The 13,511-nt window shown below is 41.9% G+C and overlaps 1 protein-coding gene across 4 annotated transcripts; it reads right to left on the reverse strand.

The window, feature by feature from the left end:
* Nucleotides 1–10,705: 10,705 nt before the first annotated feature.
* LOC147738024 (uncharacterized) lies at nt 10,706–12,793 on the reverse strand. 4 transcript variants are annotated; one of them, XM_086935698.1, is made up of 4 exons: nt 12,663–12,793; nt 12,207–12,542; nt 11,144–11,954; nt 10,706–11,059 (listed from the first exon to the last, which is right to left on the reverse strand). In XM_086935698.1, the coding sequence occupies exons 1-4, from the start codon at nt 12,791–12,793 to the stop codon at nt 10,706–10,708; spliced, it is 1,632 nt and encodes a 543-aa protein (XP_086791824.1). The 4 variants fall into 4 exon arrangements, with proteins under 4 accessions (XP_086791824.1, XP_086791830.1, XP_086791839.1 ...); XM_086935704.1 differs by lacking the exon at nt 12,663–12,793 and having other exon boundaries at nt 10,706–11,707; nt 11,792–12,038; nt 12,207–12,374; nt 12,459–12,589; XM_086935713.1 differs by lacking the exon at nt 12,663–12,793 and having other exon boundaries at nt 10,706–11,061; nt 11,146–11,906; nt 12,243–12,589.
* Between the last annotated feature and the right edge of the window lie 718 nt (nt 12,794–13,511).

The following is a 13,511-nucleotide window of genomic DNA, read 5'->3' on the forward strand; positions in this document are numbered from 1 at the left end:
TCTCAAAAAAGCGGGTTTTAGGCGGGTGAGACCAGCTCTTATCTTTTTACAACTTTTTACTGGTTGCTGTTAGACTCAGGTCAAGCTGAGACTAACTTCTGTACTGTAATTCATGAATTTTTATCTTGTGTTTTGATGAACTTAGACATATTATATTTGTCAATCTGTAACTTGGAAGATGTTTTATCATTTTATATATGACTTTTATAGTTTTCTTTTATAAAACCGAATACGGTAGGTTGATAATAATCACTAGGGGATTCATTTTCAGGGTAGCATGGTATCCCTCACAATAACTCCAGGAGTCACAGTCCACACAATGTACATGCTTTGTTCCCCCTACTTCCAACCTTACATATACCCCCAATCACCTGCCCAAACCTCCCCCTGATGATGCCAATGTGGTCCTCCGTCATCCCTCAGACCATATTTTTGGCCCCTTTGAAAGTTCCCATACAATAAAAATGCTGCAGTTGTAAATACATATAAACTACCATTTGCTGTGTTTGAAACATTTTATTGAATAACAAAACCTAATAAACATAAGCTGATTATTAAAGCAAAACAAAACATCAGTTGCTATGCACATAAGATACAAAATGTTTACATAAAAATCAAAATACTGTAACACAGCAAAGTTATGTAGAGCACAATTCTTAATTTCGGGCAATATTTAAAATTCAACAATAGAAACGTTCATAAAGAACAGGAAATACTAATTATTTTCCTTAAGCAATAAAGTCTGCACACTAAAGTACTAAGAGAAATATACTGAACAATGAACATTTCATATGGAAATAGAATTCAATTTGAATATTTTAACCTCCTCAGCCTTATTTGACTCATGATTACAACCTGAATGCTTTCTGGAAAGGAACCACCTCATGGGGTTCAAAATCTCATCTTTTCCAACAATAGGATTCAAATGATAAACTTGAATTTCAATTCAATTTATTGATTTAGGCCTTTTTGGAGATCAACAATTTTAAATATATACAAAATCCAGATATTTTTGTGAAATTGTCACCTAAACTTTAATTCAATCCACCTTCTAATCAAACACTTCCAGCACGCATCACAGGATCACTGTTATCTTCCTAATTAGTGATAATTTTTCGGATGGCAACAACAATAAATATGTTTAGAATTTTACCTCCGAAAGCAAAAACATACCATTTCTGAATCATGGTGCACAATAAAATGTAGGAACAGAATGGCATCTTTTGGTGTAGCATTCATTAAGGTTTGACCAGGCTTGAAACTAGAATTCCTGAACTTTTGGACATTTAAATGTCATATTTCAAAAGAATTCAAACAGACCCAGCACGAACTCCGCGAAAAATAGAAGATGAGTGAAAATGTGCTGATAAGTAATCTATTGGTGAAAAATACAGTGTTCAGGCAATGCGTGTGGATATAATCTATTCAGATTTTAACTCCATAGTTTGTTCAATAAATTGACTGAGCATAATACTTGAAGGTCCATCTCTCAGATCAGTTCTTTTACAGTTTTAGTTGCAATAACACTAATAGAGAACATTGATACATAGATTTTAAAAGCCATGGGTGGAATTGATCCTTGATCTAAATCAAGATTATTGTCTGCAATGGAAACCAGTACAAACAGATCCAATCTAAAATCATTGAATATGTTTATTATAGTGGTTTAGAGTAAACCCAGAAGACACACATTGTTCCTGAAACTCAGAAAATGTATCTAAAGATTATGATTACATCCTATTTTATGTCCAGAGACTGCTTTCCTGTTTAAGTTACAACATTTGCAAATATATTTAACAAAACATTAAAGCTGGATGTCAGAAATTCTGTCTTTAAGTATTGTGTAAGAGTCGAAATTTGCCTAGCTTACGTAACGGTAAGTTTCAATTCTATTAAGGACACGGAGGCGAGGATTATGCTATATCTTCCTTCGCTTTATTAACATAAAGACTCCACAGCAGCTTAGGAAAAGATATAATAAGAACAAAAAAATGCTTTAAACATAAAGCATTGACGTAATGTTCAACAAAAAATCAAACAACTCCCAAGAGTCTCTTTGCGTAACAATAGTCCATAGTCCTTTTACACTGTCCATCATCACTATATAACCGGACTTCTCATCATCTTCCTCCTCTTTCTTCGCTGAGATCACGCTTGAGCCTCATTGGTCCTGTTTGGCACCATCGTTGCCTGCCAAAAAAGGAACAGCATCAGCGAGGTGGCCCAGGAAATGCGACAACCCAAGCGTCGGCAGTGAGCAATTCCCACTCCCCGTAAAAGCTTGCCAGCCGCCCCCCAATCGGAACTTGATCCAAGCAAAATACACTTACCGGGGGCATTTCCTTGACCGGAGTTCTTCTTGAACCCTCTGCCACCATAGCGCTGTCCCCTCGTGGGGTAGAAGTTGGTGTAATTGGCTGAGGTCTGGTACTGACCTCTTCCGGAGCCTTGTCCTCGGTTGTTGGTCTGCTGACCACGGCCGATCGCGCGGCCCCTGCCGCGACCGCCCCCTCCAGAAAAACGCTGGTGGAACACCTTCTTGATGCTGGACTGGGCCTTGTCCAGCGACGTGAACGTATTCACGAACTTTCCCAGCTCGCGGATAAAAGGCTCACCGAAGAGGCCACCCTGAGCCACGGCACCTGCCTCCGACGAGGCCAGGTCCCCCAGCTTCGGATCCAGCTTGATAAGGAGCGAACGCCGCCTCTCCGTGGGCAGGGCACAGTTGGCGTTGCCCAAAAATACGATCACCCTCTGGGCCCAGTTGGAGAGCACCTCTGGTGAAATGGCGGTGCCATTCGCTCGAGCCTCCTCCGCCATATCGAGGATCTTCGTGGCGGGCCCGACCGCATCCAACAACTTGTCCTGGCAAGCCCGCCAGGACCGGTTGATCCCCTTCCTGGGGTCCTTCATGAATTTCGCCAGGAAGGTGGCCATCTTGGGGTCCAATTCTGGTGTCATGGCCACTTTCCCCTCCAGAGTAGGCCGAGGGCATTCCCCCCGCAGGCAACCCCTCGCCTCCTTCTCCAGGGGCTTGCGCAGTCTGCCCGCGACAAACTTCGCCACCGTCTCCCCCGGGGCCCAGGCCGCGGATTGGGGGTGGACGATCTCGTCCGGGTCCAGCATGCCCGACTCGTCTCAGGGCATCTCCTTCGCTGAAGGTGTCGGGAGCCAAGAACGGGTCGACTCCCCGTCGTCATCCGTGTCCGGAGAGTCGTAGATCGCGGAGGCGGGCGCCGTAGACACGTCGCCCGAAGTGCCAGGGTCCACCAAGGGTGCAGGGGGCACCGCCGTCGCCTTGGCCAGGAAGGCGTCACGAAGCCGCTCGAAAGCGCCCTCGTCCACGCCTTGGGCCTCCGATGAAGGTCCCTCCCCACGAGGTCTCTTCGGAGCGGGTGGCAACCCGCCGGACGTCCCCGGGAGTTCGGGGGACGGAGGCACCTGCGCCGCTGCCAGCTTCGCACATTCCTCCACGATGCGGGCGGAAAGGCGGTCCTCCATGGGCCCTACCACCTCCGTCACGCAACGATAGATTGAGTTGTCCACCGCCTGATAGAACTCATCATCCTGCAGATAGGGGCAGGCCTCCTCATCGTATTCCCCTTACATCTCGGAACCAAGGGCAAATGCGGGGCACCCAAGAGGGCGGCAACCGAGAAAGTTCTCGAATGTGGGCAGGCCCAGCGGCTGCGATCACGTTTTGGGCCAGCTGACGTGGCAGGTGGGCTGCACCAACCCCCAAGCGCGCAGACCCTCCTCGCCGGGACCGGGTCTACGTACCCCTCAAGCGCGCTAGGCCACACACGGGTAAAGAGGTGCACAAATCTCGCCCGAAGGCGATTCACGCGGTCAGAACCGCTATACCGACCCCAGAGGGCGTCAAAAGTGGGCAAAGTACAGACCCGGATCACCAGGTGTCAGAGGGGTACGCGAGGGTCGGCCCCTGCGCAAGCAGACTCCACGGCGCGGCTCCTCGCACTGCGGAGGCACGCCGGAGGGTCGGCGAGACGACAGGCCGCCCCCTTGCGGTCTATGTACACACCGCACACAAGTGGGAATAAAGTCGCATAGGAACGAAGAACGTTCCCGCAACTGGGGACTCTGAAAGGGAATAAACCATGCAAGGAGTCCCCCAAAGATCGTACACAAGACAATCAATCACAATGAAAAGAAAACAAATAGAAAAGCACTTATCTGGCTGCGGGAGCAGCGAAGAAAGAGGAGGAAGATGATGAGAAGTCCAGTTATATAGTGATGATGGACAGTGTAAAAGGACTATGGACTATTGTTACGCAAAGAGACTCTTGGGAGTTGTTGTTTGATTTTTTGTTGAACATTACGTCAATGCTTTATGTTTAAAGCATTTTTTTGTTCTTATTATATCTTTTCCTAAGCTGCTGTGGAGTCTTTATGTTAATAAAGCGAAGGAAGATATAGCATAATCTGAAGCCTCCGGTCCTGACATAGAATTACGTGTGATGGTTTTTATTTGATCTGAAGCAACACTAACACTAAATAGATACATGCACAGGTTATCATTCAACTAACATTATTATCAAACTTAATTTGGAGGGAATTGAGAAAAATGGCCTCATGTACCAAGGGTTTTATTTAAAAAATCCACTGGTTCGGTATTTCACAGAGTTTGCAAATGCTAAACCCCTTTTAGAAATGTACTAAGCCCATTTAACAATTCAGAATTTGGAAGGGGGATGTTAATAGTTTACCTTCTTAATATTAAATACATCCTTAAGGTATGTATTAAGCTTTGAAACCATATGTGGGCTGAAAAACAGTAACAGGAGGTAGTAACCCAAGGGGACATTTGTAAATCTGAAAGTAAAATGAGGTGCATTAAAAAATTCCATTATTCAAAAGCAATCACAGACACAGTAGTGTGCTGACTCTACAAGCAACCACTTTTTACTAAATGGATTATTAGTACATGAACCTCAGTATTTCCTATATTGCTGAAATGTAGTCTCTAATATTTTTGTAATGTTGTGTAAATATGTGTTTCTGTTATTTCAATATTGTCATGAAATGTACCTATTCTTTTTGTCAAACATATTGAAATATCTTTATCACAATTTTTGGGGCATTCTAAAATGTGTTTTCATTCTCTAACTTGAAGCTTCCTAAGAAAAATACTGACGCCAGTTCCTGGTTTCTCCTAGATCATTTAGCTTTCTCACTAAACAAGCACAATATTGATTTGAGAGCGGTGGTTATTGTAGTCATACGCACTGGGGTTAGTTTAGAAAAGACCAATATAGAACTTCCTTTACATTTAAAAATAATAATTGCAAAGGTTTATGTTCAATAATTTCAGATAATTTACTGATAAATATATCAGATAAAGATCCCCTAATTTCTTATACCTTGTGGTATCAAAAATCAGCTAGAATTAACAGACTTCTCTTCTAGTTAAATCCAGGTATGAGAAGTTATTAAATGCGATTATCAACTTTCCGTTATTTTAACACATTTTCTCAGTGCACAGAGTATTTTCCCTACATAGATCACAACATTTCATGCAATGGTCTGTGCTTGAACGTACAATGAAGGGGTAAAAATGTATTTCTATCACAAACAAGAAACCCTTGGGTCTATGAGGATTACTGTTGCAAATGAAGACCTAGCTAAGATGAAATATCCCTTTAAAGGGAAGATTTCCCTCACCCACCATAGTTGGCATGCTTCCTTATTGGGATTCAGAAAAGGGGGGTGGTGATGGACAGAGTATCTGAATTAAGCAGACCACTCCTACCCAGTCCAAAGATCAGGGCTTGATCCATCACCATTTTTTTATTGGGAATCTCCTTGCACCGTGATACAACCCCCTCACTGAGAGGAAGGAGTTCAGGCATATTTTGTTATAGAGAAAGGTATAACTAAATACCACAATAATGAGCTCAGGGTAGTGGGGGCAGCAGAGGGAAAGTTAAAACTGGCTAAGTGTTTAGCCATGCAGATCAAGTAACAATGTGAAATAATTTCTATTAAAAAAAGAAGACTATAAACTAAGCTAGACGTGACTTTATAACTGGTTAATCAAACGTTTCTGGAGGTTTAGTATATATAAACAACTCCTTCTTTCTATTGTGTGTCATAAAAATGATGCTCTAAATTTTGGTAAGAGTACACATTGTCAAAAAATGCAATACTGCCTTTATATCAATTTACTTTTAAAAGCTTGAAGTAAAAGACAATTCTAAGTGGCATTTGGTTATGAGTAGGCGCTAATGACTATTTCCGGATGACAATGTAGTTAGCATTTTTTGTATAAGATGTTTTAAAAGTATGGGTAGGGAAAATGGATATTTTCCTTTCTATATGCATGCCAGTTTTAATTTGTAAACAGAATCACAATTTTTTATCCGGTAAACTGTAATGTTTTTTGTTGTTGTTTTTTTTTTGTCCTCATCTCTATGGACAGGGAGGAATGGCATATTGGGGAGTTGACAGGCTGTCTCAGTCAAAGACTGGTAAGGGTATACATGGTGTACCGATCTGCCAAAACCCTACAGCTATGTCATTCACCCAGCCAATCCTTACGCCAGTAGTTCAGATTTTTACCATTAGCCAGTTACCACCATTACTTTTAACACCATTTCGACGAAAAAAAAGGGCGGAGATGTTTTGGCAGGGAAAGTATATCATGGCTTCGTAATCATCGGACCTGGGGAAAAAAAACAAAAAAAAAAAAAAAACAGATCGGACTAATGGGACCAATCGAGTATATGCCAAAAGGCTCTTTTATCTGGTTTCCCGGCCCTGGCGAGATCGATTTTAGATATTTGTAACAAAGAGGAACACCAGTCATGTAACGACAGAGGAGAAGCTTCTTTCCACCGCTTGCAGATTTCTCTACGGGCCACCAAGATAAAATAATACAAAAGGTTATTAGCAGGACATCGCTTTTGATCCACTACACCAAAGATTACCAGCCGAAGATCTATAGCCACTGTGGATCCTATTGAAGCTGTTAGTTTGTTGCCGATTGAATCCCAATAAGACGTCAAGTATGGACACTCATAAAACATGTGTGCGTCTGAGGCTGCCACTAAACCACACCGGGCACATGCCACCGGTTCCCCTGTTGAAAAGTTAGACAGTCTCTAGGGGGAGTAGTAGGCCCTGTGAAGGGTAAAAACGGGGTTCCTACAGAACCAGGCAGGTTTAACTATGTCCCAGAGAACATTACAGGAGATTATCTATAATTCATTCAAATTCAAAGAAGGGAAAATGGCTATTTTGGCCAAAGGCTCCCCTTTCTATATGCGTGCCAGTTTTAATTTGTACACAGAACCACCATTTTTTATGTGGTAAACTGTAATGTTAGATGAATCTATTTTACTCTTCTGATAAGCAAGGGATGACGATGAACCTTTTTTTGTCCCTGGTTTTAAATGGTTCAGGTTGGAACAGACGAGGTGTTGGTTGACTTTACCTCAGAAAATGGTTGTTTCCCGCATGCTGCTTTCATGCGACTTAAATCCCTTCAGTGGAAGAGGCGGCTGCATGCCTGCATATATGGCCAGATAAGTACTTGGCTGTTTCGGTTCTCCAGTGGGGCTAGAATAGAAGCTGTTAAGGGCAGGGTATTAGCTTCCCATTGGTGCAGCAGGTGCAGTGGCACCAGCTCCCAGATGCCTTAAAGGCCCACTGAACCCTGATAACTGTTGTTTGTCACAGTTCAAACAGAGGCCTGAGGGGCCCACAGAACAATGATTATTGCTGTTTTCCACAGTCCAAACAGAGGGCAGGGGTCACATTTCCTTTCTTGTCTTGGGGCCCAGGGCACACTGGCTAGGCCACTGGTTAAGGATGCATTGGGGAAGAGGTGGGAGACAGGTGGATTATTTAAACAGCTTGATGATGACTTCATGCCTGGGTATTAAAGTATTCATTGCAATTAAAGACTGAAGCAGGAATAGATCTCATAATATAGGAAGGCCTATGTACAAATGCAGCTCGATTAACGGCTGCCTTTTAACTTTTCACTTCTCACCTCTCCTAATTTACAGTTTTATTTTAGATGCAGACTTAAATTGTGACCTATGAATATGTTTATCTATCTTTAGGTTCCAAATGACCCATATTTTCCATATGCAAGTATCAGACAGGTCGGGAAAGCCTAATGGCTTTGAACTTGATAAAGCCATATTAATCACTGTCTTGAAATGCAAATGGCAGCATTAGGCACGTAGAGGTGTAATCTACGTAATCCCATTATGTTCAGGGTACGGGAGGGTGTTGAGGGCATAAAGCGCTTTGACAAAAACATTGCTGCCACCGTAGAAATTCAATCTTCCTTGTCCTACCCTAGTATACAAGTAGTACCACATTCTTTGTATACCTGAATTAAAACACAAAATAATACCGTATTTAAAGGCCCAGTTCAGAATTACATGGAAGGTGCACTATCCCAGACTACACAACGATGCAGTCTTTAGTGGGTGCTATCATCCCACACAGGGGGAGTACACCAGATTATGCTGGAAAAAGCATGTGGTGCCCCAACGTAGGCGCAGTTGTAAACCACCAGTCTGCTTATAAAGTAAAACATCTGGCAGCTATTAAACGAGGTGGCACGTTTCCCCTGCAGGTGGTTGGGGTCTGTCACCATCCTGTCAGGTGGGGGTATACAATCAGTGCGCCTCCTGACTGCTTGTTTGCCCTTTCACCCGTGTCAGTAATACAGTGCAGTCGCAAGACAAAAGGTTTTCCCACATTTGAACGTGGCCATGCCCAATACAAAGGAAAGCATGCCCGCTTAGAATCTCTCCTACGTGATCCACACTACATAAAGGGCTATGGAAGTGTCTGCAGCCTCTTCTGTAGAACAAAAGCCAAAATGCCCATGGGACAAAGAAAGGGGGTGCACTCTGATGCTTCATCATGTACGAGGATCTTTGGCGTTCGTCTGTACTAAGCGAGTGACAGAGTTAGTGGAGTGTTTATTGCCCTCTATGTCACTCTACTTCTAAGCACCTAATACAGCTTGTACAGTGGTTACTGTCATCTGTTCACCTACATTATGCTTAATATAAATAGTGCACAATTTCGGCGTTTGTGTCTGCCTAGAACGTGGACCTGATACAAATAGCAGTACCTACAAGGTGGATGGTACAATTCAACAAGAGTCTAGGATACTCCAGCACAGATGACTTTGCATCAACATTACGGGGCATCAGTCTTGATGGCAAGCCAACTTTGTATACATTATTATCAGAGACTATACTTACCTCTTGGATACAACTTTACAACAGAATTTTATGAATTTTCGTACAGTTGTATTTATATAATAAAACAACCTACCCATAATAATTGATCTATCTATTCATCTTTTTGGGTTCTGGAGTAGCATGCTACTCGCTGAAAAGCGCTTCAACACTTCATCAGGGGTAGCAAGCGCTCTATAAATGCAAAACCTTCCCTCTTACAGCCCTCCACTCTCTTCTTCAACCCAACTAACAGACCAACAAGTCCAGCTCTCAAAAACATTTGATATTTCCCTACACTAATTCACCACTAATCATTTTTGGATCCTGGAGTAGCGTGCTACTCACCGAAAAAGCGCTTCAAATTGACCCTAACGCACTCCGCTGCTCGCAGAACTCTGCGTTGAGCGGTTGAGTTTTTTGGACACTTTGCGGAGTTCTTCATTGCGGAACACCGCCTAGGCCTAATCTTATCATGAAAATTTAGATTTCAGTCATATGTTAAGAAACAAGTGTGAGTAGAAACCTTTTGGGTGGAGAAAATTAAAGACATTAATATTGTGAATTTTTTGTTAATTAGTTGATGTTTGCAAGTACGAACACTTCTCTGTCTCAAGTAAAGACCTTGAGAGTTTTGTAACTTTCAGATACTCAAATTGTGCATTTTGTTGCAATTAAAACATTTTCAAGGCCTGAAATTTCTTTGGAGGTTGCATGCGGCCAGCCTAAGTTATCCGGCAAGAATTTCTTGCTGAATCCTATTGCAACTACAATATGTGCTCTCTCATGTAAAGTCAGGCTATTAGAAGCTTTTCTGCAACTCAAGATACGCCTTACTTTTCACCTGATGTGGGTGCATTTCTCATGTTAAGTGAGATCTCCTTTCTGAGTATAACGTTTCTGGCTTTCCCCTCCTGTATAAGGCTTTAGTCCAGTGTGAATTCTCTCATGTGAAATGACATTGTATTCGTGAATAAACTTTATCTGACATTCCCAACACACATAAGGCTTTTTTCTCCCTTGTGAGTTTACTCATGTCAAGTGAGAAGTCATTTGTGACCAAAACTTTGCTTGCATTTCGAGCACTCATAAGGTTTTTCCCCAGAGTGGGATCTCTCATGAAGCATAACTCTGTCTTTCAGATTCAAGCTTTTATGGCATAATGATTTTCTCTAGTGTGGAGTTTCTCATGGTGAGATAGCGTTTTTCTCTGTAGCTTTTCTGGCATTCAGAGCACTCATAAGGTTTTCATCAGTATGGAGTGGATTATGGTTAGTGAGGCTGTGCCTATCAAAAAATAGGAATTTCTGTCATTCACAGCATAGGTAATGTTTCTTCCCTGTGTGCGTCTGCTCATGTACAGTGAGATTGCATTTAAAATTGACGCTTTTCTGGCACTTGGAGCACTGAAGTATTTTTGATGGTGTGTTTTCTTATGGTGCATGTAACCATCACTACCTCTGAATCTTTTCTGACATTTAGAGCGCTGATAATGTTTTTCCCCCACTGTGGCTTCTCACATGTGCAGTGAGATCAGATTTACGGCTGAAACATTTTTGGCATTCGGAGCACTGATAAGGTTTTTCACCAGTGTGGGTTCTTATATGGTGAGTGAGATTGATTTTTTCACTGAAACATTTGTGGCATTCAATGCACTGATAAGGTTTTTCCCCAGTGTGGGTTCTTGTATGCCGAGTGAGTATTCTTTTTTCACTGAAACATTTCTGACATTCAATGCACTGATAAGGTTTTTCCCCAGTGTGGGTTCTTATGTGCTGTGTGAGACTACTTTTTACACTGAAACATTTCTGGCATTCAGAGCACTGATAAGGATGTTCCAAAGAATGGGTCATTGCATGTTGAGCAAGGCTTTGTTGGTTACAAAACCTTTCCTGGCTTTCAGGGCACTGATAAGGTTTTTCCCCAGTGTGGGTCTGTATATGCTGGGTGAGACCAAGTTTGTTTTTGAAACATTTCTGGAATTCAGAGCACTGATAAGGTTTTTCCCCAGTGTGGATTCTTATATGCTTTGTGAGACTACTTTTTAAACTGAAACCTTTCTGGCATTCAGAGCACTGATAAGGTTTTTCCCCAGTGTGGGTTAATACATGTTGAGAAAGACTTTGTTTTTTACAACACCTTTTCTGGCCTTCAGAGCACTGATATGGTTTTTCCCCAGTGTGGATTCTTGTATGTTCAGTGAGTCTGATTTTTACACGGAAACATTTCTGGCATTCAGAGCACTGAAACGGTTTCTCCCCAGTGTGGGTTCTTATATGATGAGTGAGACTGTTTTTGTCAATGAAACATTTCTGGCATTCCGGGCACTGATAAGGTTTCTCTCCAGTGTGGGTTCTTCTATGCAGAGTGAGCTGGGTTTGGCTAATGAAACATTTCTGACAATCCGTGCAATGATAAGGTTTTTCCCCAGTGTGGGTTCTTATATGATGAATGAGATTGTTTTTTGTACTGAAACATTTGTGGCATTCAGAGCACTGGTAAAGTTTTTCCCCAGTGTGGGTTAATACATGTTGAGAAAGACTTTGTTTTTTACAAAACCTTTTCTGGCATTCAGAGCACTGATAAGGTTTTTCCCCAGTGTGGGTCCTTGTATGTACAGTAAGGTCTCTTTTTTCACTGAAATATTTCTGGCATTCAGAGCACTGGTAAGGTTTTTCCACAGAGTGGGTTAATAGATGTCGATTTAGACTCCCTTTGAAACTAAACCTTTTCTGGCATTTAGAGCACTGGTAAGGTTTTTTGCCAGAGTGGGTTATTACATGTCGAGAAAGACTTTTTTTGTTATAAAACCTTTCCTGGCATTCAGAGCACTGATAAGGTTTGTCCCCAGTGTGGATTCTTATATGTTCAGTGAGATAAGAATTACTGCTGAAACTTTTTTGGCATTCAGAGCACTGATAAGGGTTTTCCACAGAGTGGGTTAATGCATGTCGATAAAGTTGCGGTTTGAAACTAAACCTTTTCTGGCATTCAGAGCACTGATAAGGGTTTTCCCCAGTGTGGATTCGTATGTGATGTGTGAGCCTACTTTTTAAACTGAAACATTTCTGGCATTCAGAGCACTGGTAAGGTTTTTCTACAGAGTGGGTTAATACATGTCGAGAAAGACTTTCTTTGTTACAAAACCTTTTCTGGCATTCAGAGCACTGATAAGGATTTTCCCCAGTGTGGGTTAATACATGTTGAGAAAGACTTTGTTTGTTACAAAACCTTTTCTGGCATTCAGAGCACTGATAAGGTTTTTCCCCAGTGTGGATTCTCATATGCTCAGTGAGATAAGATTTATCTCTGAAACTTTTTTGGCATTCAGAGCACTGAGAGAGGTTTTTCCCAGTGTGCATTCTCTCAAATTCAGTGAGATGTGATTTATGGCTGAATCTCACATGTCGATACAGACTCGCTTTTAAGCTAAACCTTTTCTGGCATTCAGAGCACTGATAAGGTTTTTCCCCAGTGTGGATTCTCATATGCTCAGTGAGATAAGATTTACTGCTGAAACTTTTTTGGCATTCAGAGCACTGAGAGAGGATTTTCCCAGTGTGCATTCTGTCAAATTCAGTGAGATGAGATTTATGGCTTAATCTTTTTTGGCTCAGGTAACTTTTTCCCCAACTTGGGTTATTTTGCTTTGATTGAGGCAGTTTGAACACTGAAATTGTTCTAACAGCCCGTGTTTTTAAAAGGTGTATTCCTAGAGTTAATATCTCTACATTTAGTTTTCTCTTGCTTATATGCCACGGTAAGAGTGAACCCGATTTTAGAGTCGGGCTTGTTTAGATAATGTTCAGCATTTATCTCTAAAAGATATTGTGTGTAATCTTCTTAACACTTGCATTGAGCAAAATATGTCTGGATGCAGCCCTGTAACACCTGTCGAAATGTTTGTAGCAGATAATAGTCTTTTGGTTATAGCCTCTCCGGCAGCAACTTATTTTGTGACTGAAGTTTTTCTCGAATCTATTTGTATAGGTTCTTAGCAACGCAGTGATAAGGAGTTAGTCTGATATTTAATGATTAAACTGAGAAGTACCTTTTTGCACTGGCGCAATGGCAGTAACTGAGAACATTAGAACATGCACAGTAATATTGTGGCTCATCAGTCACAGAACATCAGTTCCTTTTACCCGTTCTGTGTTTGGTGTAAGGTTAAAGATTGTGGTTCTGAAGACGAGGATTTATTTACATTAGCTATAGCGCAACGGTGCTCATTTAATCCATTTTGATATTTAACAGTTTTACATATCATTCCTGCACAACAGATAA

This window comes from Lissotriton vulgaris, chromosome 1_1, assembly GCF_964263255.1.
Source record: "Lissotriton vulgaris chromosome 1_1, aLisVul1.2, whole genome shotgun sequence".
Classification (NCBI taxonomy): Eukaryota; Metazoa; Chordata; class Amphibia; order Caudata; family Salamandridae; genus Lissotriton; species Lissotriton vulgaris.